This window comes from Ictalurus furcatus, chromosome 12 (assembly GCF_023375685.1).
Source record: "Ictalurus furcatus strain D&B chromosome 12, Billie_1.0, whole genome shotgun sequence".
Taxonomy (NCBI): Eukaryota; Metazoa; Chordata; class Actinopteri; order Siluriformes; family Ictaluridae; genus Ictalurus; species Ictalurus furcatus.
Genome location: NC_071266.1, coordinates 25378788 through 25404732, shown reverse-complemented (window position 1 = coordinate 25404732; position 25945 = coordinate 25378788). Strand labels below are relative to the sequence as shown.

The 25945-nt window shown below is 40.5% G+C and overlaps 2 protein-coding genes across 2 annotated transcripts in view; both read right to left on the bottom strand.

Moving 5' to 3' along the window:
- Nucleotides 1-17888, bottom strand: part of maptb (microtubule-associated protein tau b) — a 35177-nt gene extending 17289 nt beyond the window's left edge. The window contains exons 1-4 of the mRNA XM_053638392.1: nucleotides 17588-17888; nucleotides 6397-6454; nucleotides 2157-2327; nucleotides 443-541 (exon numbers count right to left, since the gene is read on the bottom strand). Of these exons, the coding sequence (XP_053494367.1) occupies nucleotides 443-541; nucleotides 2157-2310 (253 nt within the window). The 5' untranslated portion in view covers nucleotides 2311-2327; nucleotides 6397-6454; nucleotides 17588-17888. The remainder of the gene's footprint in view (nucleotides 1-442; nucleotides 542-2156; nucleotides 2328-6396; nucleotides 6455-17587) is intronic.
- A 1889-nt stretch (nucleotides 17889-19777) lies between these two features.
- Nucleotides 19778-25476, bottom strand: myl4 (myosin, light chain 4, alkali; atrial, embryonic). Its single transcript, XM_053638701.1, has 7 exons — nucleotides 25074-25476; nucleotides 22195-22222; nucleotides 21213-21362; nucleotides 20866-21039; nucleotides 20263-20340; nucleotides 19916-19958; nucleotides 19778-19809 (listed from the first exon to the last, which is right to left on the bottom strand). Exons 1-6 carry the CDS (start codon nucleotides 25173-25175, stop codon nucleotides 19930-19932), a joined length of 561 nt encoding a protein of 186 aa, XP_053494676.1. The 5' UTR covers nucleotides 25176-25476; the 3' UTR covers nucleotides 19778-19809; nucleotides 19916-19929.
- Nucleotides 25477-25945: the final 469 nt, after the last annotated feature.

Sequence of the window (25945 nt, the reverse complement as noted above, 5' to 3'; positions counted from 1 at the left end):
GTAGTCTCGGCAAGCAGCAGTGATCATCCCATTAAAAATGGAAGAAAACCGGTGTTCACATACAGATACTGCGATAAAACAGTGGGAGGATATGTTAAGAGTACTCTTTATCTGCGTTCCAGCCGTGGTCAAAAAGCCTGGATGGACAAAGGAGACAAACTGGGAGTACCATTTCTTTCATTTCACCTTTTACAGCTTTTTTTTTTTAAGTCCCGGGAACCACTGTCAGTGCTCTATACCCAGTAACAATAACACCTTCATGAATTGAATTCATTTGTCCATCCTCCACAAGGAAAAAGCTGGGTTAACACAGACGTGAACCCGAAAAGAAAGCTGAAGCAGCAGGGTTTAAGGAGGATGCTGGTGATGAAGCCAATTAAAGGGAGCAGCTCAGAAAAAGAGACGGCTGGACAAAGCAGTGATGTAATTCACAATGGCATACCAGACACCACATCCTCATGATCGGAGGCAGCTTTAGGCTCTGTACCCTCCGTCACATCGTCTTGAGAGGTCGAGTCAGGCTTTGACCCCGCTGTCTCCTCTTTGAAAGAAAGGCCGTCGTGGAAATTTGCAGATGAAAAGAAGATCCGGTTACATTTACTCATTTGGAAGCTACTTTTATCCATTTTTTAAATTTAAAAAAAAAAATTTTTACAGAAAAAGTGCTGATTGGAGCACCTGACTGGGTGTACGACCTCTCTTCCTTACTTTCTCCTCGTTATATTCTTTCCCCACTTTTATCCTTTCTTTTCTACTCGCTCATCTCATCGTTCGTTCGTTTCTTCTCTTTTTTTTTTTCTTCCCTGTCTTTTTTCTCTCATGGCTCGTCTCTCACGTTCTCCCTCTCGTCCTCTCCTTTTCTTTCTGCTTCTCTTACACTTTCTTACTCCGTGTTTCTTTCTTTCCCTTTCGTTCAAGAAACGCGAATCTAATTTCTGTTAATAATAAAAACAAGAGGTTCCTCGGTTGAGCACGGGGTGTCGGTTTTTATACGAAACTAAATGAAAAAGCAGATCCGATTATAATCTCCTCCCAGTGTTAACGAGGTTAATTATACAGGCCTACATGTCTGTATAGCACAGTAATACAGTAGTATAGTATAGTATAATACATCGTATAAAACAGTGTAGAAATCTTTCAGAAGTAATGTTTAAATGCTTTAAACCCATCTGTGAAGTCATTCAGTTGAAATAAATGAATGTTATGCAACGCCAGCAATCAAGCTGTTACTCATTTCTTCATTTTTAGAATTACACACAGATTATATTGTGTGGCTTTAGATTTTTCTCTCCGTCTGGCCTCCAATAAGAAAAGTGGTTGAAGTATGCGTATTATTTTAAAGCGATGACTTTTATACGTCTTCATGTCAAGACTTTTACACTAAAACACCCCGTGCTTTTCTAATCACCTTCACGCTGAACTGGCCCACAAAACTGATCTCAAATCAGCAGTAAAAAGAGAAGGAAATAAATAATAATAATCTACTGTTTGAGCGTCACAGGAACCCAGATATATTGTGTTGATTACAGTAAACACACTGGCATCATGTTTTGTGTTTTTAACGATGAGCTTGATGAGCCGATGGTGTTGTTGACGTCTTGGAGAACAGGTTTCCGAGACATCTTTCGATCGCATTACATGTGCACCCACCACAAACACCAAGCGCATCGCGGAGGATATATATTATAAACTGAATCTTGGTATATTTCGTTTTAAACGTACACAATGGACGTTACGGCGTTTTCTCCTTTTCAGCCAAACATTCCTGATGTCTGAAGTAGAAGTCTACGTCTTAGATTTGCACTAGTGCTATTCAAATCATTTTTACCAGAAGTGTCTATTAAGAAAAACAAGATTCGACAAAGTTATACATAAATAGTAGATGATTTTAAGGAAAACATAATATTTTTTTTTTCAAAATATTCTGGGATGCACAGGGAAGCCTCGTCTCCGTATTTATGACATTAATTTCACGTGGACTGTCCTGCTGTCTGATTGTTTTCTGCCTATTATCTATAAAATGTCTTACGTGAATAATCTGTATATGTTTTACATTATATATTCACACGTACAATAAATATATACACACACAATAAATTAAAGGAATAAGTGGTGCGTGTTAGCATTAAATAGGAAAGCCATGTCCTCTTACTGACCTTTTCCCGGGCCATGCCCGGGCCTCATGTGTGCCGCCGTCCCGTTCTTCATGTCCTCCCGAGGGCTGTCGTCGAGGGTCACGTCAGCCATGGCGGACACCACGACCTCCCCAGAGCCGTACTGTCCGGAATTCATCATGTCCTGGTGCTCCATTTCGAGGTGGATTCAGTCTGTGAGGATACAGGACGAGTGAAACGGTGACGATTCAGTTATCCAAGAATAGTCTCGACCTCCAATGTCTTCCCAATAACTCATTCAACATGGCTCCTCATTAGGTGACTCAAGCGAGGAAAATAAAATGGAAAACAATTTCCCCTTACACCTCAAATGTACAAGTTTGCTTCTTTGGGTTTCGCACTGGAGCAATTAGGCTAATGTAGCTAACAAATAAAGTTACAGCCACCAGTTTAACATCACACGCTCACCGCAAAAGACGTCATTTGTCTCAGTAACACTATTTGCACATAAATAGCTTCATGTTTCCATCATCTGCATCACCTTTAAATCATAACCGCACCTTCAATCTATAGAAATCCGCATGCCACGCCTCCTACCAAGGTGGTCACATGAGATTTTGGCTTCGACACGCTTCTGGTGTAATATTTTCTAATAAACACTAGCCACAATTAAGAAACAGAGCTGACTGAAGAAAAGGGGAAGGACGGCGTTTCCGGAGAGCTTCCTGTATGAAACCCAGACGCATGTGTGTTGTTTTTATTGCTCGAGCCAATCGGTAACTGACATATTTAGTGGTGTTGTCATAACAAGCTTTTTTTTACTCTGTTTTAAGAAATCAGCACTTCTGCTTATTCACTGGAGTTGTGCTGTGTGTGATGCATAGAGATTTACTCCAGTGTCCTCTAAAGGAAGCTGCTCAAAACACACATCAAGCATGACCATTTTCTGCTTGTGTAAACCAGCGAGTTTAAGTGTACCTCATGTGTGTGTGTGTGTGTGTGTGCTGCATAACGAACTTCCTCTTCTCTATACAGTGATACCGTATTCCCAGCAACAGTCACATCATGTTATTTACACACAAACACACTTTCTCTTCCTTTACCATACCAAAGCCAAGTTCCAATCTCAAAAAATTTGGGACTCTAAAAGCAGAAACTGCAGATAAGAGCAGAAACTAGCTGATCATACATAACCTGAAATTCTAAAAATATATCATCCAAAATTGACCTAGATATTGCTCATCTAAAAATGTTAATTATTAATTTACTATATATGTTGACTATATATGTTTACATTTTTAGATATAGTACCGAAACCAAAAATCCTCTGGTCTATATACTATGGTCTAAACCCTTCCCAGACTGATGTATTTCAATCCCGTTCTTCCTCATCATTTCTGGAATTTCTTTCAACTTTGGCGTAGTGTGTTATTGTGTAAGATCTTTTAACCGACCTCATACTGTTGATAAAGTTCTATTTAAGTGCTGATTTGATTGAACAGAGTTTGCAGTAATCAGGCCTGGTTGCGTCTAGTCCAGCTGAACCCCATAGATTTAGGAATAATAACTACTCCAAAAAATTTTCACACGGGCTCATGTGCTATTGGATAACCTTTTTTTTGCTTCGAAAAATAACATTATCATTAAAAACGTGTATTATGTGTTTACTCGGGTTGCCTTTGTTTTATCTTAGATTTTGTTTTAATTTCTGAAACTATTTAGTATGAGATATATACACACAAAAACAGAAGAAATCAGGATATCGGGGCAAATACTTTTTCACAGCACTGTATCTTAATTTTTTAAAAAGTTGCGTATATGTAAAAAAAAAAAAAAAAAATTAGTTGCATATACCTAAATAAAAAAAAATTAACTGAACACATTACATAATTGAAAAAAAATAAATAGTTGTATATATCTAAACCAAAAAAGGTTATACATATCTAAATCAGTAAATATCTAATAATATTGAAGCTATGTATTTTTATTGATGTATGTATTATCAGTAGTATATCAAATAGCAAACCATGAAAATCTCAATAGGTAGATAGATAGATGAATTGCAGTATATGAAGAAGTTGCAATAGAACAGTATTAATAGTAATAACATATATACACAATAAACACAAACAAAAATCAAAAGAAGATCCATTAAGCTCAGTTCCCAGAGACTGCAATGTAATTGTGATGTATGTTGTCATGTATAATGTATAGTACACTAAACAACCATCTGCTGCTCATTAGCCACTAATCAGTGTTCACTAGTGGACATGCTGCACTGCTGATTACTTCCTGAATTAAGGAAGTCTCATGCCACTGGATGATTTGGTTGCTGCTATGCAAAATATGGCCTCTGGAAGTCTGTGACCCTGATATGTCAGTTTTTCTGTTTGTCTCTCACTCTGTGCATGTGTGTTGATGTGTATACATGTCAGTGTGTATAACATGTCTTGCCATTTTGTCTGCATGCCCTTAGTCACTGTATATGAGGGAGTGTTTGTGTAAAAACTGTTTGTCCCCTACATGTCCTGCTTCAATCAGCTAAGGCACTTTTCCACATAAACGTACTGCGGAATAAATGAGTCTCCCCACAGAACCATACTGTACCCTTGATGGCCTGAATGTACACTCGAAGGCCAGACTGTATCCTCATTGGCCAGAATGTATCCTTGATGGCCAGAAAGTATCCTTGTGGGCCAGACTGTATCCTCATGGACAAGACTGTTTCCTCGAAGGCCAGACTGTATCCTCGATGGCCAGACTGTTTCCTTGATGGCCAGAATGTATCCTCAATGGCCAGAATATATCCTCGATGGCCAGAATGTATCCTTGATGGCCAGAATGTATCTTCGATGGCCCGACTATATGCTCGTGGGCCAGACTGTACCCTCATTGGCCAGACTGTTTCTTCGATGGCCTGACTGTATGCTTGTGGGCCAGACTGTATCCTCATTGGCCAGACTGTTTCCTTGATGGCCAGAATGTATCCTTGATGGCCAGACTGTTTCCTTGATGGCCAGAATATATCTTCGATGGCCTGACTGTATGCTCGTGGGCCAGACTGTATCCTCATTGGCCAGACTGTTTCCTTGTTGGCCAGACACAAAGTCTGAATGTATGATCGAAGGGCAGAATGTTTGCTCAGTGTATGAAACCTATGAATGTGTGTTGTTTTTAATTGCTTGAGCCAATCACTAACTGATGTGTTTGGTGAATGAAAATCACTTGCCACTGCTGAGGATGGCCCCTCATGTATTGCCTACAGCGTTTACTGTGGGTTTATTTTTGGTGCCCAGAATGTATGCTCAATGGCCAAACTGTATCTTCAATGGCCAGAATGTACTCTCGATGGCCAGAATGTACTTTCGATGGCCAAACTGTACCCTCGATGGCCAGAATATATTCTTAATGCCCAAGCTGCATGCTCAATGGGCAAAATGTATCCTCAATAGCCAGAATGTACTCTCGATGGCCAGAATGTACTTTCGATGGCCAAACTGTACCCTCGATGGCCAGAATCTATTCTTAATGCCCAAGCTGCATGCTCAATGGCCAAAATGTATCCTCGATGGACAGAATGTACTCTCGATGGCCAAACTGTATCCTCGATGGCCAGAATGTATTCTTAATGCCCAAGCTGCATGCCTAATGGCCAAAATGTATCCTCCATGGGTAGCTAGCACGTATCCTCAATGACCAGAACGTATCCATTGCTAGAATGTATCCTTAAATAATTGCCCTGCAAATATCAATAGGGTGTTTTGTAAGGCTGGGTAAAAAAATATCGATTCTCAGATTTTAATCGATCTTCAATTTATCGAAACGATACTGATTCGAGAAATCCCCGAATCGATTCTTGATGTGCGTGCTTTACTTGAGAGGATGCTTATATTATCTGTACTTCACCTCTCCTCCTGAAGATGTCGCCATCTTTCGAGTTGTTCCACAAAACAATTGAAGCCAGCACCAGCGAAATTAAAGCCTGATGTGTGGAAGTATTTCATGTTCAAAGGCAGTGACGGGGTAAACATGAGGTCGACAAAGTTGTTAATGAATTTCACTGTTGCACATTTACAATGTTTTTTTTATTTTTATTTTACAGTAATGTGCATTGTGCAGATTCCATGTGTGCAAAACTAACATTTTAAATGAAACACTGATAACTAATCCATATCGAATCAAAAACATATAAATAAGAATCGAATTGAATCGCCAAATTGGTCGCAATACCCATCCCTAATGTTTTGCTCTCGTTGGTGGACTATTAAAAATTGGAGCTTACCTCTATATCAGCAGCCTAACTGAATCTACTTGTCCGCCAGCCAACTATAAAGAAAGATCTGAAAAATTTGTAACGAATAAATTAGAAGAAAATTGTTAAATAACTAATAATTCAAATTTATAAAAAATCTGCTCTATGAAACCCTAGTGTTTAGGGGTGTTATAAATCCAATCCAGTCCCTCCACTGCATCCGTAATTCACATGGAGCCATGATTAGCAGATTCACTCAGCCATCTGTACACAAGGCTCTATGTTAGACCAGCCACAGCCCCTACAAAACCCCCAACACACATGTTTAATTACTGAATATTCCACTGATAGACCAGGCGGCATGTCAGACAGAGCGAAGATGGAACCAATAGCAACTCCCTCACCACCACTACCAGTCATACATGCTTAACTAGAAGTGCTAATAGATGAAGAATTTATTTCCTCTTAAAAATTGGTGATGAATAGCCATCTCACAGGTTTAATGTCTGTGTGAAGTTTCACATCTTCTCCCCATTTCCATGTGGATTTCCTCTGGTTCTCCGGTTGCCTCCCAACTCCCAAAAACATGCCGGTAGGCGGACTGACTACGGGGTGTGAATGTGTGTGTGTGATGCACGTTAATGAATAGGAGTCCAATCTAGGGTGTATTTCCATTTCACACCTAGTGTTCCCGGGATACGCTCAGGACCCTGACCAGGATAAAGCCCTTTATCTGAAGAATGAATGAAAATCAAATGGACAAACATGACTAGGAATAAGAGTCACATTACCTAACAATGAATAAATAAATCAACAAATTAGTTCAGAAACAATTAAAAAGGCTTTGTCTTCTGAGCTGTAGGTTGCTGTAGCTTTCTAGCAACCTAAACACGATACTGGCCCTTTAAGAGCCTCGGTCTGTCTGCGGGGTGGCTGAGAGCCTCTTCTCTTTGTGTGGCTAGCGGAACAGAAATGACTGATGAAAAGGAAAAAAAAAAGGGAAGGAACGCCGACATATGTTGAATGTTCTTACACCGATTTTGCAAGTCAAATCCTTGTGAACATTAACATTTTATGAATTACAGCGTTTCTGTTCTCAATTCAGACATTCACAGGGAAGGGTGTGGGGGCGAAGGTTTGAAGTGAGACGCATGAGGAGGAAAAAAACGGAGAGGTGGGAAGGATCTACGTGGCTAGAAGCCAGTGACCGAAACAGCCTCCTCCCTAATACATCAATATTTTGAACAGACATCACTGCAGCAAGAGAGAGAGAGAGAGAATGAGAGAGAGGATGGAAAAAGAGGGTGGAGGTGTTACAGCAATAATACACAGGAACAGCTTGACCCTGTATCCAGAAAATTTCAGCTGAGGAGGAAGTGCTGGAGAGGAAAAAGGGAAAGGGAAAGGGAGAAATAAAAAAGCGAGAGAGGATGGAAGGAATGTGTGAAGGGAGGCATGTGGGGGAGGAGAGACGCGAGTAATCAATAGAGACAAAGAAAACACTGAGGTAAAAGAATTCAGATGCTGAGACAGAGAACGCGCGAGAGATAGCAGAATGACAGAGCAAATTTCCGGAGAGGACACAAAGCGAGGAAAGAAAGGGACTAAAGCCGGTTTTACACCGAGCTCTCTTTTAAGATTATTACTCGTGACACTGTACGAGAGCCCAAATAAACTCTCGGCCGAATTCTACAACAGACCGTGTGATAGAGTGTGAAGATCCTCGAGAGGTAAACCTGCGATTAAAGAAAAATGACTACGTTCTCCTTACGTCATCCATCAGTGTGCAGAATGCAGAGTCTCATAAGAACAAATAAATTCTTTAACGTGAGCTTGAAGTAATAAGTATGTTCGGTCTGCCCATTAGCATGTTTGTTTTATGTTTCGCCGACGTCCATGTGGGTTTTTCCATCATCCGATGCCGTCCTTACTGTTGGCGGCTTTTAGACGAGGTGAGAGAAAAACCGGGCCAAACGTCACACGGTGTAAAGCCAACTTAAGGCAGGAAGGAGGCGAGACAGATACAGGATGACACAGGGGCCACAGTGAAACCATGCAGCAAATTCCCACCGCGGTCGTGTCCTCGATCATTACGCCTCGGGAGCGTACAAAGATTACATAGTGAACCACAGACCGTCATTTTCTTCAATCGATCAGGCATGGAGAAAAAAAAGCTCCAGTCTGAGAACACCCTAATAGATAACGGATTGCTGAGATATCCTTATCGGTTGTCATGGTAACAACACAAGCCCGGATACACTGTGTAGTATGAGGCGGGCGGACGCTGTCGGCTTAGCTTGCTCTACGTAGCTAGACAAGGTGAAGATAGTGAACAAGGTGGCGTGTGCATGTGTTTGCTGCTACTACATGGACCACAGTTCGACGATCTAATATAATAATATTATTTGTTTTTGCATATATTTATTAAAGAAATTGTGTCGTACTTTCATATTGGGGAAAAAATGTAAATATTGTTCCACTACTCATTTGGACCAAAACAGAAAAAGACGGTTAAGAAACCAGAAAATTGATTATCTACGCTGGTGTTATTTAAAGTGGCGGATGAGTGAGTCTGTGTGTGTGTGTGTGTGTGTGTGTACACTTTCAGCTCTCACTCCACCAGCGCCTGCTCTCTGTGTGCCTATTCAGTCAGAAAAACGACCATCTGTCCTGCCCTGCCCCGGGGCAGTGTGTGTGCGTTTGTGTGCGCGTGTGTGCGTATGTGTGTGCGTGTGTATGTGTGTGTGTGTGCGTATGTGCGAGTGTGTACATGCCTGAGGGGATCTAACAGGTTACGCTCATGAGGATTTTTTTATTATATCAGAAAGCGTATCCGTGTACGTTGATGGGAGCCGTCCATGAACCTCTCGATGAAAACAACGACTGTGATTTATTCTTTCAATGGATGCCAAAAAGTGTAGACACGCCCTTAGACAGAAGAAAAAAAATCATGTTGTAATAAAAAAATAATAATAATAATAGGAAAAAGAAAAGAAAAAGGACACCCTATAGTGCAGTTTACTTAAACCACTGACTAACTTGTGAACCTGCTTCAGAATTATCCAGGATAAAACACAGAAATGCACCAATATGAGCAAAATACAAAAAATGAAACACTTGGTGTCGTGCTGTAATTTACACAGATGAACAACTTCTTTCAGGGATGGGATGGTGCGACACTGCTATGATCACTGCTTCCTCCATCTTGGATTTTCGTGCCGTGACGTGTCGAGCTTCTATTGGTCACACGTCTTCACGTTCACCAGGCTTCTTCGCATGAAGCGTTCGCAACATTGGTAACAGCGTCTGGTCCGGGCACTGTAAATCGCTAGGGCGCACTGGAAATGTACGACTGTTTAAAAAAAAAAAAAAAAAAAAAAGGAAATGATGCGAGTACGTAGCCGAGCGTTGACTTGAGGCTACGTGTAGAAGATGAATTGGTAATGTCCTGATTGCTGAGTGTTCACTGAGCGAGTATTCCAGGCCAGACTCCCTCAGTCCACCTGACAGACTGCTTACATAACCAAGCCTCGGTGTGACGGTGCTGAAATGTCATGGAGGCATTCGTGGAGTTCAAACACACTCAACACAAACAAGTCCAGCTTCCTGACACTGGATTAACCACGACATGATCACGTAAATACCGAGAACAGCTACAGCTTCATTATAAAGACTGTAACATGAGAAAACACACACCATTATAACAGGCTGGGCAGCTACGGTCACATGACTTATCGTTTAACCGATCAGAATTTATAATCTGCCGTGTGTGTGTGTGTGTGTGTGTGTGTGTGTGTGTGTGTGTGTGTGGAAACAGTTCAAACCTCCCCTTCGAGACACAACTCACTGGTTCTGACCTAGTTTACAGTGTCACACCTATCAGAGAGCATCAACTGCAACATCACTGTTCTGACTTTCTCTAACCACCTCTCTCTCTCTCTCTCTCTCTCTCTCACACACACACACATTTGGTGCTGTCTTCTTCATCCACTCCCATTTTCCCATAATGCAATGCACCACCCGTGCACCAGATCAGCTAAAACCTAAGCTTCAGAAATGCGAACTGTCCCACTTACTGTAACACACATGCACAAAATTCTCTTCTTTGTTTTTCTCTTTCCCCTTCTCTGTTACCCCTCCGCATGTCTCCCTTTTTCTCATGTGTCCTTTCTCCTTTTGTCTCGTTTTCTATTTGTGTCTCTCTCTTTCTCTCTGTCTTTTTTATCTGTTTTCTGTATCTCTTTTCCCTCTGTATGCATCTCTTTTTCCCTTCGTCTCTCTTTTCTCCTCTGTATGTCTCTCATTTCCCCTTTGTCTCTCTTTTCCCCTCTGTATGCATCTCTTTTCCCCCTTTGTCTCTCTTTTCCCGCTGTATGCATCTCTTTTTCCCTTCATCTCTCTTTTCCCTCTGTATATGTCTCTTTTCTCCTCTGTATCTCATTTCCCCTTTGTCTCTCTTTTCCGCTCTGTATGCATCTCTTTTTCCCTTTGTCTCTCTTTTTTCCATCTGTATGTATCTCTTTTTTCCTCTGTATGTCTCTCATTTCCCCTTTGTCTCTCTTTTCCCCTCTCTATGCATCTCTTTTTCCCTTTGTCTCTCTCTTTTCCCGCCGTATGCATCTCTTTTTCCCTTCATCTCTCTTTTCCCTCTGTATATCTCTTTTCTCTCTGTATGTCTCTCTTTTCTGCCTGTATGTCTCTCATTTCCCCTTTGTCTCTCTTTTCCCTCTGTATATGCCTCTATACAGTTTCCCTCTGTATATCTCTTTTATTCTCTCTGTATATTTTTCTCTGTCTTCTTTTCTCTTATGTCTCCCTCTCTTTTATTCTCTCTTTCTCAGTTTTTCTTTTCATACTCAGTAAAAGGTCGTCTGACTTGTCTGATGTCATGTGACCGTATAAATCAGGTTTTGTTTTAAAGAGATAAACTTGCCTCATTTTCAGTGCAGATTTGAGACTCATATTTGACCTTGCAGTATCACAGACATGTCCCTGACTCCCACAGTGAGAGAGTGTGTGTGGTGTCTCCTCCATCTGTGTGTCCTGCTGAAATGAGTCCAAATTCCCAGCATGCTAACACCTCACACCTCGATACAGATGATGCACTGAGCATTTTTAAACATTAAAACTAAACGTGTGAGTTGGTAATCAGTTACGATACAAAGGACAAGAAGTCCAACTAAAAACTTGGAACCAAATCTAAATCTCAGTTTCTAACTGTGTATAGTTTCTAATACACAACTGTTGCTATGGTTACCTCCTATCTCTCTGTATCACTTCGAATTTAAAATCCTGCAACGGCACTTTAACTTATGAATAACTTCTTGAACTTAAACCTGTTGTCATGGTTACACATTGATTTGGTGCACTGATTAAGAATTATGATTACATTTTTAAACAATAGCAGCATCCCCATATAAGAAAAATCACCTGCAACCTGTGTAGCATCAGGTAGTAAGCTAGCTACGTTAGTTATATCCCTCTGTGATACAAGTCGAGTAAAAACACTAATGAGTAATGGTCCATGGTCGAAACAGCACAGCGGAAATGCCCTCTAGGCTGCCCGTACAGTAAATGAAAAATCACAGAATGCCCTCGAGGTGCCCTTACAGTGGAGAAAGTGTGATGAAGTGCCCTAATAGCTGCACTTCAAATAGAAAACAAAAATATGATGAAATGCCCTCTAGGGTGCTGAAACATACTAGGAAATGTGATAAAGTTCCCTTTAGATGAGATGGGCTCCACTTTGTGTGTGAAAAATGGGATGCAATGCCTTATAGGCACCCCTACATGAAAGAAAAAGAGAGCCCTCTAGATGTTCATATGTGCACCCTACGGTGCTGCTATGTGTGAGAAAATGTGAAGTGCCCTTAATGAGTGCCCTTCTAGTAAAGAAAACGAGAGATGCAGCACCCTGTAGGGTGTGTAGAAACGTGATGAATGCCCCAATGGCAGCCCATCAAATGAAAAAAAAGTGATGAAATGCCCTTCAAGAATGCCCTAGGGTGCCCTTCCAGTGGAGAAAATGAGATGCAGTGCCCTATAGGCTCCCCTACATGAGAGAACATGAAAGTGCCTAGCTGCTCCTACTGCAGGAAAATGTGCACTCTAGGGTAGGAAAAAAACCACAAGTTAATGCCCTCCAGTTTACCTACTGCATGTAGGTGGTTTCCTTTTTATTTTTCGCCCCTGGCCTGTTTACTAAGAATACAGATAAGGACACCAGTGTAATATATATATATATATATATATATATATATATATATATATATATATATATATATTTATACCCCCGCACCCCCCTCAGCGTCTTTTCCCAGGTGTGTGTTTCCGTTGTGTCTGTCTGATATTCCACTCAGATGCATTAATCCCTGGATTCTCCTTTCCTGTTTCTCTTTTTTTTAAACGACGTCTCCACACGTAAAAACGTCAATAAAACTGTCAGATCATAACTACAGGACTGTTCAAGAAGCGGTCCGTGCAGATTTATTAACTCAGCCACTAAAATCCCACGATCAATATTCATCCCCCATCGCTCCTCACATATCACTCCATGGGAGTCTCTCTCCTGCTCCTCCTGTAAGAGCTGCTCTCTGTTATCATCGATAGTTGTTGCTATGGCGGCGATGAACCTGAAACAAAAAAAAAACCTCACACATACTTTTATTATTACTGAAATGGTTTAAGACGACTTTAAAAGCACTTTATACACATGGCAGGGTTGCCAGATTGTGTCTCACATCATAACTGGGACCTTCTTAATCCACTCAGCCTGGAAACAAACAGCCTTGAGCTTGTGCTAGACAATGATTAAATGTGAAATCGTATCTAAATCAACTACAACTATCAAACCAAATCAACAGTAACACATCTGTGATGTGTCAATCACTGATCAAGACTGTTTCCCAACAACCAATCACTGATCAAGACTGTTTCCCAACAACCAATCACCCATTACCACTGTTTCCCAACAACCAATCACCCATTACCACTGTTTCCCAACAACCAATCACTGATCACCGTTGTTTCCCAATGACCAATCACCAGTTTCCCAACAACCAACCTCTGATCGGCGTTGTTTCCCAATGACCAATCGCTGATCGGCGTCGTTTCCCAACGACCAATCACTGATCGCCGTCGTTTCCCAACCACCAATCACTGATCACCACTGATTGTCCTACCCTTTCCCTTCTTCATTCTTTGTTTTATTCTCTCTTCTTGAAAAGATTTACAAGTAATAAAAGTAACCGTGTCCTTCACGACTCCTCACCTTTCATGACTGTTCACCGTCACTGCTTCTTTTTGTCTGTTTCTGATCGAAGGTATAGTATTTTGTAAATGTAAACTACATCAAGAAATACGTTATTTAAGACCTACAGTATACTGTATTATTTCCTATTCTGAAAAAAACTATTCTATTGTATTATACTCTAACTTTGTAATTTGCTATGCCAACGATTGTGACAAAAAAATTTACATGCAAATGAGTCTATGATGTCATCTAGTGACTTGTAAAGACCTTCTGAGCCTGCTTTAGCAGCTGGCGACACTGAATTAAATTACCAGTCACAGTTACGCGAATGAAAGTTGCTCGTCAGCCGAGTATTAGCATCTTTAACCTTCTACTTCATCATGAAGCACAGGGAACGCCGCGGCTCATTTACAGCCAACACAAGAAGCAGGAAGAAGAGAAATAATTACCCGGAGAATGCATTTGGTACAGAAACGTCTAACGAGCAGCGTGGTCGGTAAACTGAAATGTACTCCTCGACCTGTACTCTTTAATCAGCGTGGATAACCGCATTATGTACAGGGGAAATTAGGAAATGGAACAGAGCCAGAGCCTGATTTTAGGAAAAAATAATAAACTGCGTGCGTGGCTAAAGTTAAATCCGGCTGCGTCTCATTCAGGAAGGCCAAACTGATCTCAAACATATTACTGCAGATCATTAACCCAATATCCTATATATATCCTACATTGTATAATCAATTACGGAGCCAATCGTTTACCTTCACATACAACATCTAGTGGTTTAGATAAGATATAATGTCTAGGTATGAACCTGACATGTCAATGACCATATATCTAGACCACACTCGAGATGTCCAGTCCAAATACTCACTTAATCCACCGTGATTACAAAACAAGCAGTGTTCGTTTATAACTTACGAGAAGCTGTGAGGAGCTCGGTTTATATGGGAAGCTCCTTCATGAAGCTTGAGGTTGAGGAATACTCAGCAATACTGTTTAGAATGTTATATATATATATATTTAAAATCGTTTAGATTTCTTTACCGTCGTCTTCACTGCTGCACAACCCCATGTTATTGGGAGTTATCCCAATATGTTATCCCATGTTATCATGGGTGTTAATGTCTCCTCGATTATTATTATTTTAATGGTAAAAATGAAGACATATTCAAGAAGTTGGACATGTGTATACATCATGATTGATAATCCCACAATCTGCTGTAAGAGCCATTGGCAACATCCCAAACCGCACAACACCAAGCTAAACACTGGGTCAATACAGCAGGTCATCATTTATGCAGTCAATTCTTCATATTCAAGGGTAAAGTGTGGTGCGTTAGACATCGACAATCAGCATGTGGGCAAATACATGCAAGCTGAACTTCTACATCTATTAAGGCGCAGGTTTGTGAGGACAGGAACAAAATTATTTATAAATGCAGGCATGATGTTCTCTTTGGGTGCGTCTCAATCAGCTCCTAGTTCCCTAGGTGGTGAATCTGTATATGGTGTACACGAGTTGGGGCACTGGTAAGGAAAAATCCAGTGACTCAAAAATATTCAAATAAAGAATTTATAATACAGAAATGTCAACTTGAGAAGAGCTCTAATCAGATAATTAACTCAAAACACCTTTTAATTAAAAACACTGCTGCTTTGAAATTGAAATCAAGGTTCCAGAGAATGGAGGAAGAGTGGAACAGAATCCAAGCTGCTTGAAGTCCAGTGTGAAGTTTCCACAGTCAGTGATGATTTGGGTTGCCATGTCATCTGCTGGTGTTGGTCCACTGTGGTTTCTCAAGTTGAGAGTCGATGCAGCATCTACCAGGAGATTTTAGAGCATGTCATGCTTCATCTGCTGACGAGCTTTATGGACATGCTGATTTCCTTTTCCAGCAGGACTCGGCACCTGCCCACAGTGCCAAAACTTCTAGTAACTGGTTTGTGACCATGGTATTACTGTGCTTGATCGTCCAGCCGACTCGCCTGACCTGAACTCCATAGAGAATCTCTGAGAGACACCAGACCCGACAATACAGACGATCTGAAGGCCGATATCAACGCAACCTGGACTTCCAGAACACCTCAGCAGTGCCACAGGCTGATCGCCTCCATGCCACTCCACATCGATGCAGTGATTCATTCAAAAGGATTAAATCCCTGACCGAGTATCAGCGTATAAATGAACATACTTTTCACAAGGTCGACATTTCTGTATTATAAATTCTTTATTCTGATATTTTGAGATACTGGATTGTTGATTTCTGTGAGCTGTAAGCCATAATCATCGAGATTAAAACAAAAACAAAAAAAGGCTTGAAATATTTCACTTCATGTGTACTGAATCTAGAATATATGAAAGTTCCATTTTTTGAATTAAATTATGGAAAAAAAAATTCACTTTTCCCACGATATTTAAAAAACATTTTTTTTGAGATGCACCTGTATACGTCATGTAAATTCACGAGCTTAATCACACGCATTTCTGTCACTGTACTTCCAGCAGGATCGTAGGCTAGCTAGGAGATTTTTTTTTAAAATCATTAAACACTTAAAAGTCAACGGTTAAAAATCGCGAATGTAAGTACGCTTTTGAAAGCCACAACAACGATAACAAGCTACTTACACTTGACATTTGTAGACAAACTTGCCGAGGGTTTGTCCGCCTATTTTTTTTTTTTTTTCGAGCTGAGAGGCTTCAGAAAATATGACATCACTCCTAGTAAGGGACCATAGTGAGCATCGACGAGCCCTGGTTTTTGCGGTGCATTGTGGGAGCCCTTAAAATGGCCGACTCCCTGAGGAGTGCCCTAACTACTGAACTAGGGAGCTGACTGAGACGCATCATTTCTCTCTCTCTTCTCTGTCAATCACAGAGACACTAGCCAATCGTGGGCGTCTGTGAGCTCGTGGATGGCGAAGAGGGTGGATAACGCTTTCCTCCGAGCGTGTTACGCCGCCCCGTGACGTTGCTGGAAAAGATTCGGCGGCTTCACGTGTCTCAGAGGAAGCACGTGTTAGCTGTTGTCTGATGGGCAGAGTTAGCGGATGGGTGGAGAATATGAAGAAAAATGATGTCTACTAGGACTACCATCAGACACTGTGAAGAGTTAGGGAGGGGCAAAATTTTTGCTACTGATCTCGTTTTCAATCGCGCAGATCTCACCGATCTTCACATGCAGAAATATTATTTGAGACCCAGTCATGTAGTGTGTTTATCTAAGGAGTACGAAGCGTTTAGGACTCAGCCGAAAGGATGGGCGTGGAGGTGGAGGAAGTGACAAAGATGCCGAAATGCTCTCATCTCTTTATCCTTTACTCCCCCCTCACCCCTTCTCCTCTTTCTCCTTCTCTTTAAAATTGCTAGTTAACAACGACGGAAATGCTGAGACGCGCTAAAATTAGTCATGTAATCACTGACAAAATGGCGCATTTTTAAGGCGTAAAGTTGAGGCGGGTGCAGGAACAGGGCGCTCGCTCGCGCGCATCACCGCCAAGCCGCCTCGTGGAGAGCGCGCGCACGGCGCAGGAGGGTGTGTCCGTTGGAGGAAAAAAAAAAAAGAGAGAGAGAGGGAGAGAGAATACACTAACGACGACCCTCTACACATCTAGAAAGCATCTAAAAGACAAAAAGACATGAATATTGAACAGAATTGTGTCGTTTGGTGAGGTTTTAAAGCGCGCGAGGAAGCTTAAAACCAGAGGGAAATGTTTGTTTAGCTTAAAGCTAACCCAGCAGCACAAAGCACAGCGCGTGGAATAACCGCCAGCGTTTCAAATTACCTCTCAGATAGGTTATTACTTACTACACTGGGCGTTTTTGGACAGTTAAACCTTCACCAGAGGTCATAAATGGGATTTTATCGCATGTGAAGGGGGGAAAGGGATGAAAATCCACCTGCTCCGGGTGATCTAATCACATTTCCTGCAGTATAAAAGTCATATGAATGAATAAATATGGACACTGACCTGTTCCGAAGAATGAAAGGAAAGAGATTGTTCAGAAACTCCTCGATGACGGAAAACTTACAGCGTTAATACCTCAGCATTACAACCGGCAACCGCAGCATCAGCACCACCAGAAAAAACCCACCCCGTTACACCGACTGAGGCAGCGGCTCGCGCTCAATCCACTCCGCGTGCACCTCTCAGGGACACTGCATAGGGTGTGACGTCACAGGCTTCTAGAAGCGGTGTAGTGCGCACTATGTATTAGAAGGGGGGCGTTTGAGATACGAGCAGCCCCCCCCACCCTTTTTCTTTTTTTTTTCTTCTTTTTTTTTTTCCTGTGAACCAGGAGACTTGGCGTGGAACAAAAGCCAGAAATAAAATACAGTTTAAATAAAATAAATGATCATATATAAGTGCGTATGATGTGCAATTGCAACTATATAAATATATATATATTTTTTAATAAATATTTGACACGGGTTTGGCAGGCTGCTTGCTAATGACATCCTGCACCTGCCGATGTTTCTGTTAAAAAAATTAAAATTAAAAATAAAACTGAAAAAAAAGCACGATTGCTACCAAAAACTGAGATATTATGAATCTACACCGTACCTCTTAAAAAAAGGTTTGCCCGCTAGATTAGCTCAACATTTAGAGAAGTAACTAGAAGCAGCCCATCCTCTTTCTCTCTCTCTCTGTCTCTCTCTCTCTCACACACACACACAAACACGCCCAGCAACAGCAAATCCAGGTGCGCAGACAGTCAAGACACAGTTTCTTAGTCATAAAGGATACCTGTTTTTGTAAATGGTTAAACCGGACAGTGTTGCATGATTTGAAAGATATTTAACTCACCTGCGCGACACACACAGTTATTGTCTGTCTAACTGCAGCAGCGTGCATTGATCAGCGGTAATCAACTAAAATGCACTTCCTCTTATGGCCTGAGAAAGGTCGGGGCGCGAAAGAGACTGAATTACAAAAGAGTGCAGTTCCTCCTTTTGGCCTGAAGAATCGAGGGGGCGCTAAAGAGACTGAATTACAACAGACTGCAGTTCCGACTTTTGGCCTGAAGAATCGAGGGGGCGCTAAAGAGACTGAATTACAACAGACTGCAGTTCCGACTTTTGGCCTTGAAAAATAGAGGGGGAGCTAAAGAGACTGAAGTACAACAGAATGCAGTTCCTCCTTTGGCCTGTAGAATCGAGGGGGCGCTAAAGAAACTGAATTTCAACAGAGTGCAGTTCCTACTTTCTTCTGAAGAACCGAGGGGGCGCGAAAGAGACTGATACAGCAGAGTGCAGTTCCTCCTTTGGCCTTGAAGAAGAGGGGGAGCTAAAGAAACTGAATACGTCCCTTACTCACCCCGCTTCTGCTCAGCAGTGCTGTACTGCCATGAATGTTCCATTTCACATTATTGCCAAGCAGGTAATTCGCGTAAATAAATAAATAGATTGTAACTGGATCTGTGCGCACAGAGAAAGAAAGAGAAGGAGAGAGAGAGAACGAGAAGAGAGAAAGAGAACTATATTTAATAAAGTGCAAACTAAAAATTAGTTCTTGTAGTTGTGTCTCTCTCCTACGTTGATATCCAGTTCCTTATCTTCGGTTAATTGGCAGAAATAAGAAGTTTTTCTTGTTTTTTCCCCCAAAGTAAATCTTTCTTTTATTTTTATATGTTTGGCAATGGATATAAAAGTGCACAACATGGGATATAAAATATATTGTAGTTCCTGCTCTGGCCTGAGAAAGAGGGGGTGCTAAAGAGACTGAACATATTCAGAAAATATCAGAAAAGAGCTACAGGAAACTGGAGGAAACCCACACAGACTACATTACACAATTTATAATGAGTCTTTATTGGTCACATATACATTACAACACAGTGAAATTATTTTTCTTCACATACCCCAGCTTGTTAGGAAGTTGGGGTCAGAGCACAGGGTCAGCCTTGATACAGCACCTATGTAACAGAGAGGGTTAAGGGCCTTGCTCAAGGGCCCAACAGTGGCAGCTTGGCAGTGCTGGGGCTTGAACCCCCAACCTTCTGATCAGTAACCCAAAGTCTTAACCGCCAAGCCACCACTGCCTCCGTTTGAATAATTTATTCAAGACATCAAGAACATAACATAAATATATAATTTTAAAAGATTATGGGGAAAAAATACATTTGTATGCATAGATTTGTCCTCCAATTTTTTGGGGGGGGGGGGTTCCAGACACTGCAGGACTGATAAATCCTGAAAGAGAGACAGAATTGTGTAAGTTTTCTTTATTTATATGAGATATATGCACGACTGCTTTGCAGACAATCAGTGCTAACACACTGTAACTCCAGTGACTCACCTCTGATATCAAGTTTATCCAGACATGATGTATTTAACAAAAGCTGTGAGAAAATAAACAGACAGTAATATTAAATTAATAACCTGCAATAAGATGCCTGGGAATTATACAGATGTGCAGATCCTCCACATAATCTACGACTAACAGTATACTGATTAAAAATCCTTTTTATATAAAGAAGAAAAACATCATCCTTGATAGGATGAAGTTTTCTGCGAGGAAATCTTTGTTTAGAGATGATGGAAGGCGTCTTCAGTGTCAGCGATTGTAATAGTCAGAGATGTAAGTTTAAAGGGAGTTTTTTTTTAAGGATGTGATTCAGAGTATGGTTAAAACACTGATATTACCTTCGTAGTTGATGCAGCCGTTAGCGTCCTCTTGTCCTGCCAACACTTGTTCAACCTCACGTTCTGACATTTTCTCCCCTACAGGATTTATCCAGGACTCAGTGATTGGATTCACTACATCACAGAATTCACACCAACTACAACCTTTTTATTAAGCCTGCATAATGTTGCTGCAAGTAAAGGACGTCTGTCTCCCAGAATAATGTTAAAGAATAGATGGGGGGGATTAAAAGAAATGTTGGCTCAAATGAATGCTAATATTAATATCTGCATACATTTCAGCTTTTTGGAGCAATTCCACCTTCACTCATTTTTGGCAAGGGCTGGGGGGGGGGGGTGGCGGGGGTCGAAGGACACCAAATTGCGTTAAAAGAAAAACATGCAAGTCTGTATGAAATCAGTGAAGAACCTATGCACAACAAGAAAACAGCCACTTGGTAGCTGCATTAACCTTGTATCTTCAATTTAAAGCAAAAAAAGAACAAATGTTTTGGTTGATCGTCACATTTGGGGTAATCACCAATGTAGACGTCTCACTTGTAAATCATACTGGATAACAGCATCTGCCAAAAGAAATTGTAAATGTAAATGTATTTTGTTTACCTAATGTCTGTAGAACATGCCGAAGCTCTGCTCCCATTATGGTGCCATTTCCTTCTTTGTCAAAGACCCGCAACCCTTCCACGAAGTCCTCAAACGTGCCGCGGTCCTTTGACTTGGACACGTGCTGGAACATGGGCAGGAAGGTCTCAAAGTCCATGAGCTTGGTGTTCAGTTCTGAAGAAGATCAGGTGACAATCAGAAACACTGATCGCTTTAAACACAAGACCCTAAACGTGGATTATTTTATGCTGGATTAAATAATGTAGCAGACAATTAGATCATTATGTAAATAAAAGAATAACAAAATAAACCAAACAGTGGTATTGCAGCAGCTTTGAACCTCTGACCTTCAGGTTTTGGTTTACCCAGCACCCTCATGACTTCAGAGTTGGTAGGATTTTGGCCCAAAGCCCTCATCACATCTCCACACTGAGAGTAAGAGATCTTCATTTCTCCATTAGGTGTTCTATCAAACAGCATGAAGGCCTCTTTGAACTCTGTTAGGACAGAGAATAAACTCGTTATAAAATCCTATGGAATTTATAAAAGTTATAAGGACATTATTTCATCTATATTGGAGCATATGAGGTAGGACTGAGTGATATGATAATATGATATTAATACAGCAGTATATTAGGAGTAGTGTGGATATCATCAGATAGTACCTCTATGCTGTAAGTACGTAAGTGGAACTCACAGTACCAAGTGAACATAAACACATCATTTCATTTTGTTTTCCTCAATAAATATGAAATTTTTTTGTCATTTTAAAAATAAAACTTAGAAATCATAATTTCTTATAATATCATTCCACTGTTACGCAACCTCAGCAAAAGGAAATTTTGAGACCTTGGAATTGTGGGGGTGTTTTGCTTATATTCAGTGACATGTAATTAATTCACTTTCTTTGGTTTTTATATTTTGAAGGTTCTTTTGATTGTCCCTCTAAACTTGTTTACTTGTAAACTGTAAACCAAACCAAATTTAATTAAATTAATTAAATGAAATGTAGACTAATACTTTATAGTATAATATTTAGTACACATGACTTGGCCCAATATGTATGTTGACATCATGTTGACTACGGCTCCATTTGTTCAGGTTTAAATCACTGAAAAATTATACGCTATTTTTGTCTGGTGACCTTTTTTCTGACTGGAACGCCAAAATGAAAGAATGCTCCACATTCTGGCTGTTAATATTAATACATTACTTATATAGTGTATTCTGCTTTACTCCTGAACAAACTCACAGATGATTGAATCAAAACAGTATAATGTGTACTTGAGTTTGGCAAGATGAACCACAATTAAATAAATAAATCCTTACCTTCAATCTGATCTGTGGTGAACTCAATCTAGGACGAGAGGCAACAGATAGTGACGTGTCATTTACAAAGCACCTTACACCATAGCACAGCACACCACATATAATCTGTCTATATTGGTTTTCCTCTTGTGTGCCCCCTGTGGATTATTTGGTCATGTATGCTTTTAACATTGGTGATATTTTATGCTTTTTGATTTTGAATATAACATGATATTGTTAATTATAGCACTGGATCCATCCTGTCTTCATGTTACAACACATTGTTTATATTTGTTCTGACATTGAATTGTGTTTTTGAAAGGATTGCACGGTGGTTAGAATTGCCATGGGTCCCAGTTTGGGTCCTGCACTCTGGTTACTGTCTGCACAGAGTTTTACATGTTCTTCCTGTGTCTGTGTGGCTCCTTCCAGGTTCTCCAGTGTCCTCCCACCTCCCAAAAACATACCAATAAATTATCCCAGGTGTGAATGAATTTGTGTTTGCATGGTGCAGTTGACTGGCGTTCCATCCAGGTTGTATTCCTGCCTCACCACAGTGTCTCCAGGAGGGACTTTGGATCCACCAGAACCCTGAAAGTGCTTACCGAAGATGAATGAATGAAAACCATGCAATTGATAATTACTTAGAGAAGGCTGTGAAAAAAACAAGGTTTCATTTAGCATCCTAAAGGAAACTCTTAAAGGATGTATGCAGAAACCTACAACATAGGGTTTCCTTTTCAGAAAATATTCCAAGCAGAACCATTCACCATTCAAAGAACCCCAGAGGAACCCATTCTAGAAGACAGCAGCATTAATATAGAGTGTGAAATCACTGAGGTTCATATTACCTCCTGCTAACCTATCTTTTGTAGCTATCTCTTAATCTGTTGACTTTCATCCTCTTTCTAAACCATTGATAGTCCCTATAGCATTTCTTTATTCCCTAAATAGTAACAAAAGTTACCAAAGCTCTAAGGATTATAAAGTTGGTATAACCTTTGTCTTGATGAAAAATAAGACCTGGAATTCTTTTAATCGGCAGACACATTTATTAAAGTTTCTTCAGCTTATCCCTTGAAGGGCACCTTACCTGTTCTATGTAGAACACCACACCCGATTTTTTTTGCTAACATTCACTATCCATAGAAATCTTGAAGAAGCTTCAGTTTCGAGACGCAGACTACTATTGAAGCATAGAACTTTGCAGTTGAGGTTTAAAAGACCAAAAGTGGGTTTCTAACAGTTTTGAGATTTGAACTCACAGCCTCCCGGTCACTAGAAAGGAACTCTGAGTAACCCCTGAGTTTCAACAAGAGCAGCAAAGGAAGGACCACCCACACTAAGTTTGTACCAAATGTTACCCAACTGTCTGCACTCCACTCATCGGTGCTACAGATGCTCACCATACCCTCGAGAAGAAGCAGCCTGTTCGAGGTCATTCCTCTATTTCCACCACCAATTACAAGATCTAAGAATAACAGACAGCTGTTTCAGAACCAGGGTAGCAATGTGGAAACTCCATCCTTCTGTCCCATCCCTGGGGTAAAGGTTGGGTTAAGACTAGATCACAGGCATGTTGGGCTCCAACAAGGGAGCTCTAATGTAGAACGGCAATTGTGTAGAAGGATGTGAACATGGACTGGAAAGACATGAGGACTGCAGTGAGCATATTTAACGAAATGCTCATGATGTTATTTGGACTTGGTTGATATTTTTCACTTTCTGGAAAAGTAGACCTGTGGAAGCAGATCTCAAGATCGTACATTATTGGAGAGGAAAACTATTTCATTGTTTCATGGATTTCTGATGAAGAGGAGGTTTTTATGAGAAACAAATGGCCTCTGGCCACCACTACCTCAAGATATTACTGATGAGATACCTCAATAAAGAAATACCTCCTGTGTTACACACTATCTTTTCCAAGAAACAAAATGGGTACATATGTTGGAAAGAATGGAAATTCATTACCACGTCCCCAACTGTAATAGGAAAAATAATCAATAAACCAATGGGGTGGTGTGATGCGGCCCAAGGTAAAGTGGAATTACCATTACCATCATTATGCGATATTCCTCTTATACCACAGCAATTGACCAGCCATTTCATTTTTTTTTCTTCATTATTTAAATAATAAAACATCATACTTTTTTTTTTTTATCCATTTAGAGTTACATTTAATGTTGTGGAACATCTGCAAAACAAGTATGTTCCTGTTATCTCTTACTTTATATAATATCGATTTACAGTCATTCCTTAACCTGTGTCTCTTTTTTCTGTCTCTTGAAACCTAAATTTACAGCTTTACGTCTGACAGGTACAAAGCGCTGAAACCGGAGATTCCTTCCAAAAATTCTAAATAAAATCTTCACTGAAATCTTCACAACATCAATACACAATAATACATCTTATTTGTTGAATAACAAAATGATTTGTAGTCCATTTATGATTAATTTTATACTATGTGGAACATCCACCATAAAAGTCCCTGTGAAGGAGCTGTTAGTATAAATGTGATAACGTATTAGAACATACGATTGACCTTGCAGCCAAAACTGTCAGAGCAACCAGTCAGATTTGAGAATTTAGCAGCGCTGTGGTATATATACTAACATACACTGATGACCATGATTAAAATACAATCAGTACTATGGATGTGACATCATATCATGAAAAATAAATCTGAAAAAATTTTAATGTTACCCATATACTAGACTGGTAAATTTAATGATGTTACAAAAATATTATTTCCTTTCTGGTTGAAAGAAAAGAAAACAGCATTTTAATATCATTTTGGGAAAAGACACACAAATAAAGGCATAGAATAAAGTTCTATCTCTTTTCCTTAGTTCTTTAATAATTATTCTTTAATTTATCGCACAAATGCCTGAATTACTCACTGCAATGCTCTTTGGGTCAAAGTCAGGCTCCTTGGGCTTCTCTGGTTCAGATGCAACTGCTTTATTTGCCTCCTTCTTGGGCTCTACTTTCTTTGGTGCCATGTTAAAGGCAGTAGGAGAGAGAGAGAGAATTAGAAGGAAGCTTTGAAATGAGGCAGAGAAGAATGAGCTCCAGTGGGTTTTATATCCCCATCCAGAACCCCCAGCCTAAAACTAGAGGGACAGCCTGAACCATATGAGACACCATGATGAACCATACAAGGCCTGGAGGCTGGAGACTGAGAGCAATTAAAGCGGAGCCTCGTCACTGAGTGATGAGCGATTACTGAGTGATGAGGCTCCGCTTTAATCGCTCTCGGAGGAGAGTATCAGTATGTCCAAACATTGTTCTCACTATGAGGAGCACGGGTTAATGGCAGGGGTATTAGAGGTATTTTGTGGGATGGTGAGATGGTGAGTTAGAAAGACTGGAATAGGCAGATAGTGCTTGTGTTTGAGGATAGGCATCCTTTAGAGTTTATGAGAAGTAAACGTAGTCAAACATACATAGTTTGTGTCCAATACCAAGAGCTGGCTTTAATGAAATTATATCACAGCGCTTTTGAATTCTGGATACTGATTGGTCAGAAGGTGTTGACTAATTTTCAGGAACAGGGGAATCGAACCGCCAACACTACGATTAGTGGATAACCCACTCTACCACCTGATCCACAGCCACCCCAAGTACAATATACATACTTTAATTAATAAAATTTGGTTAGCGCTGGCAAATGTGGTATGAGAGGAATAAATCAATTCAGGAAGTGTTGTAATTAGAAAATTTGGGACTCCACAATAACTCCAATTCATCACACCACCCTGTCATTGGTGAT

What these genes read in the sequence shown, in the direction of transcription:
- myl4 (XM_053638701.1), bottom strand. Translation starts at nt 25,175, where the DNA reads ATGGCACCAAAGAAAGTAGAGCCCAAGAAGGAGGCAAATAAAGCAGTT. An exon ending in TTGACCCAAAGAGCATTGCA is followed by an intron (nt 22,223 to 25,073) that starts GTGAGTAATTCA and finishes CTCTCGTCCTAG; the next exon opens with ATTGAGTTCACCACAGATCA. An exon ending in CGGCTGCATCAACTACGAAG is followed by an intron (nt 19,959 to 20,262) that starts GTAATATCAGTG and finishes ATTTTCTCACAG; the next exon opens with CTTTTGTTAAATACATCATG.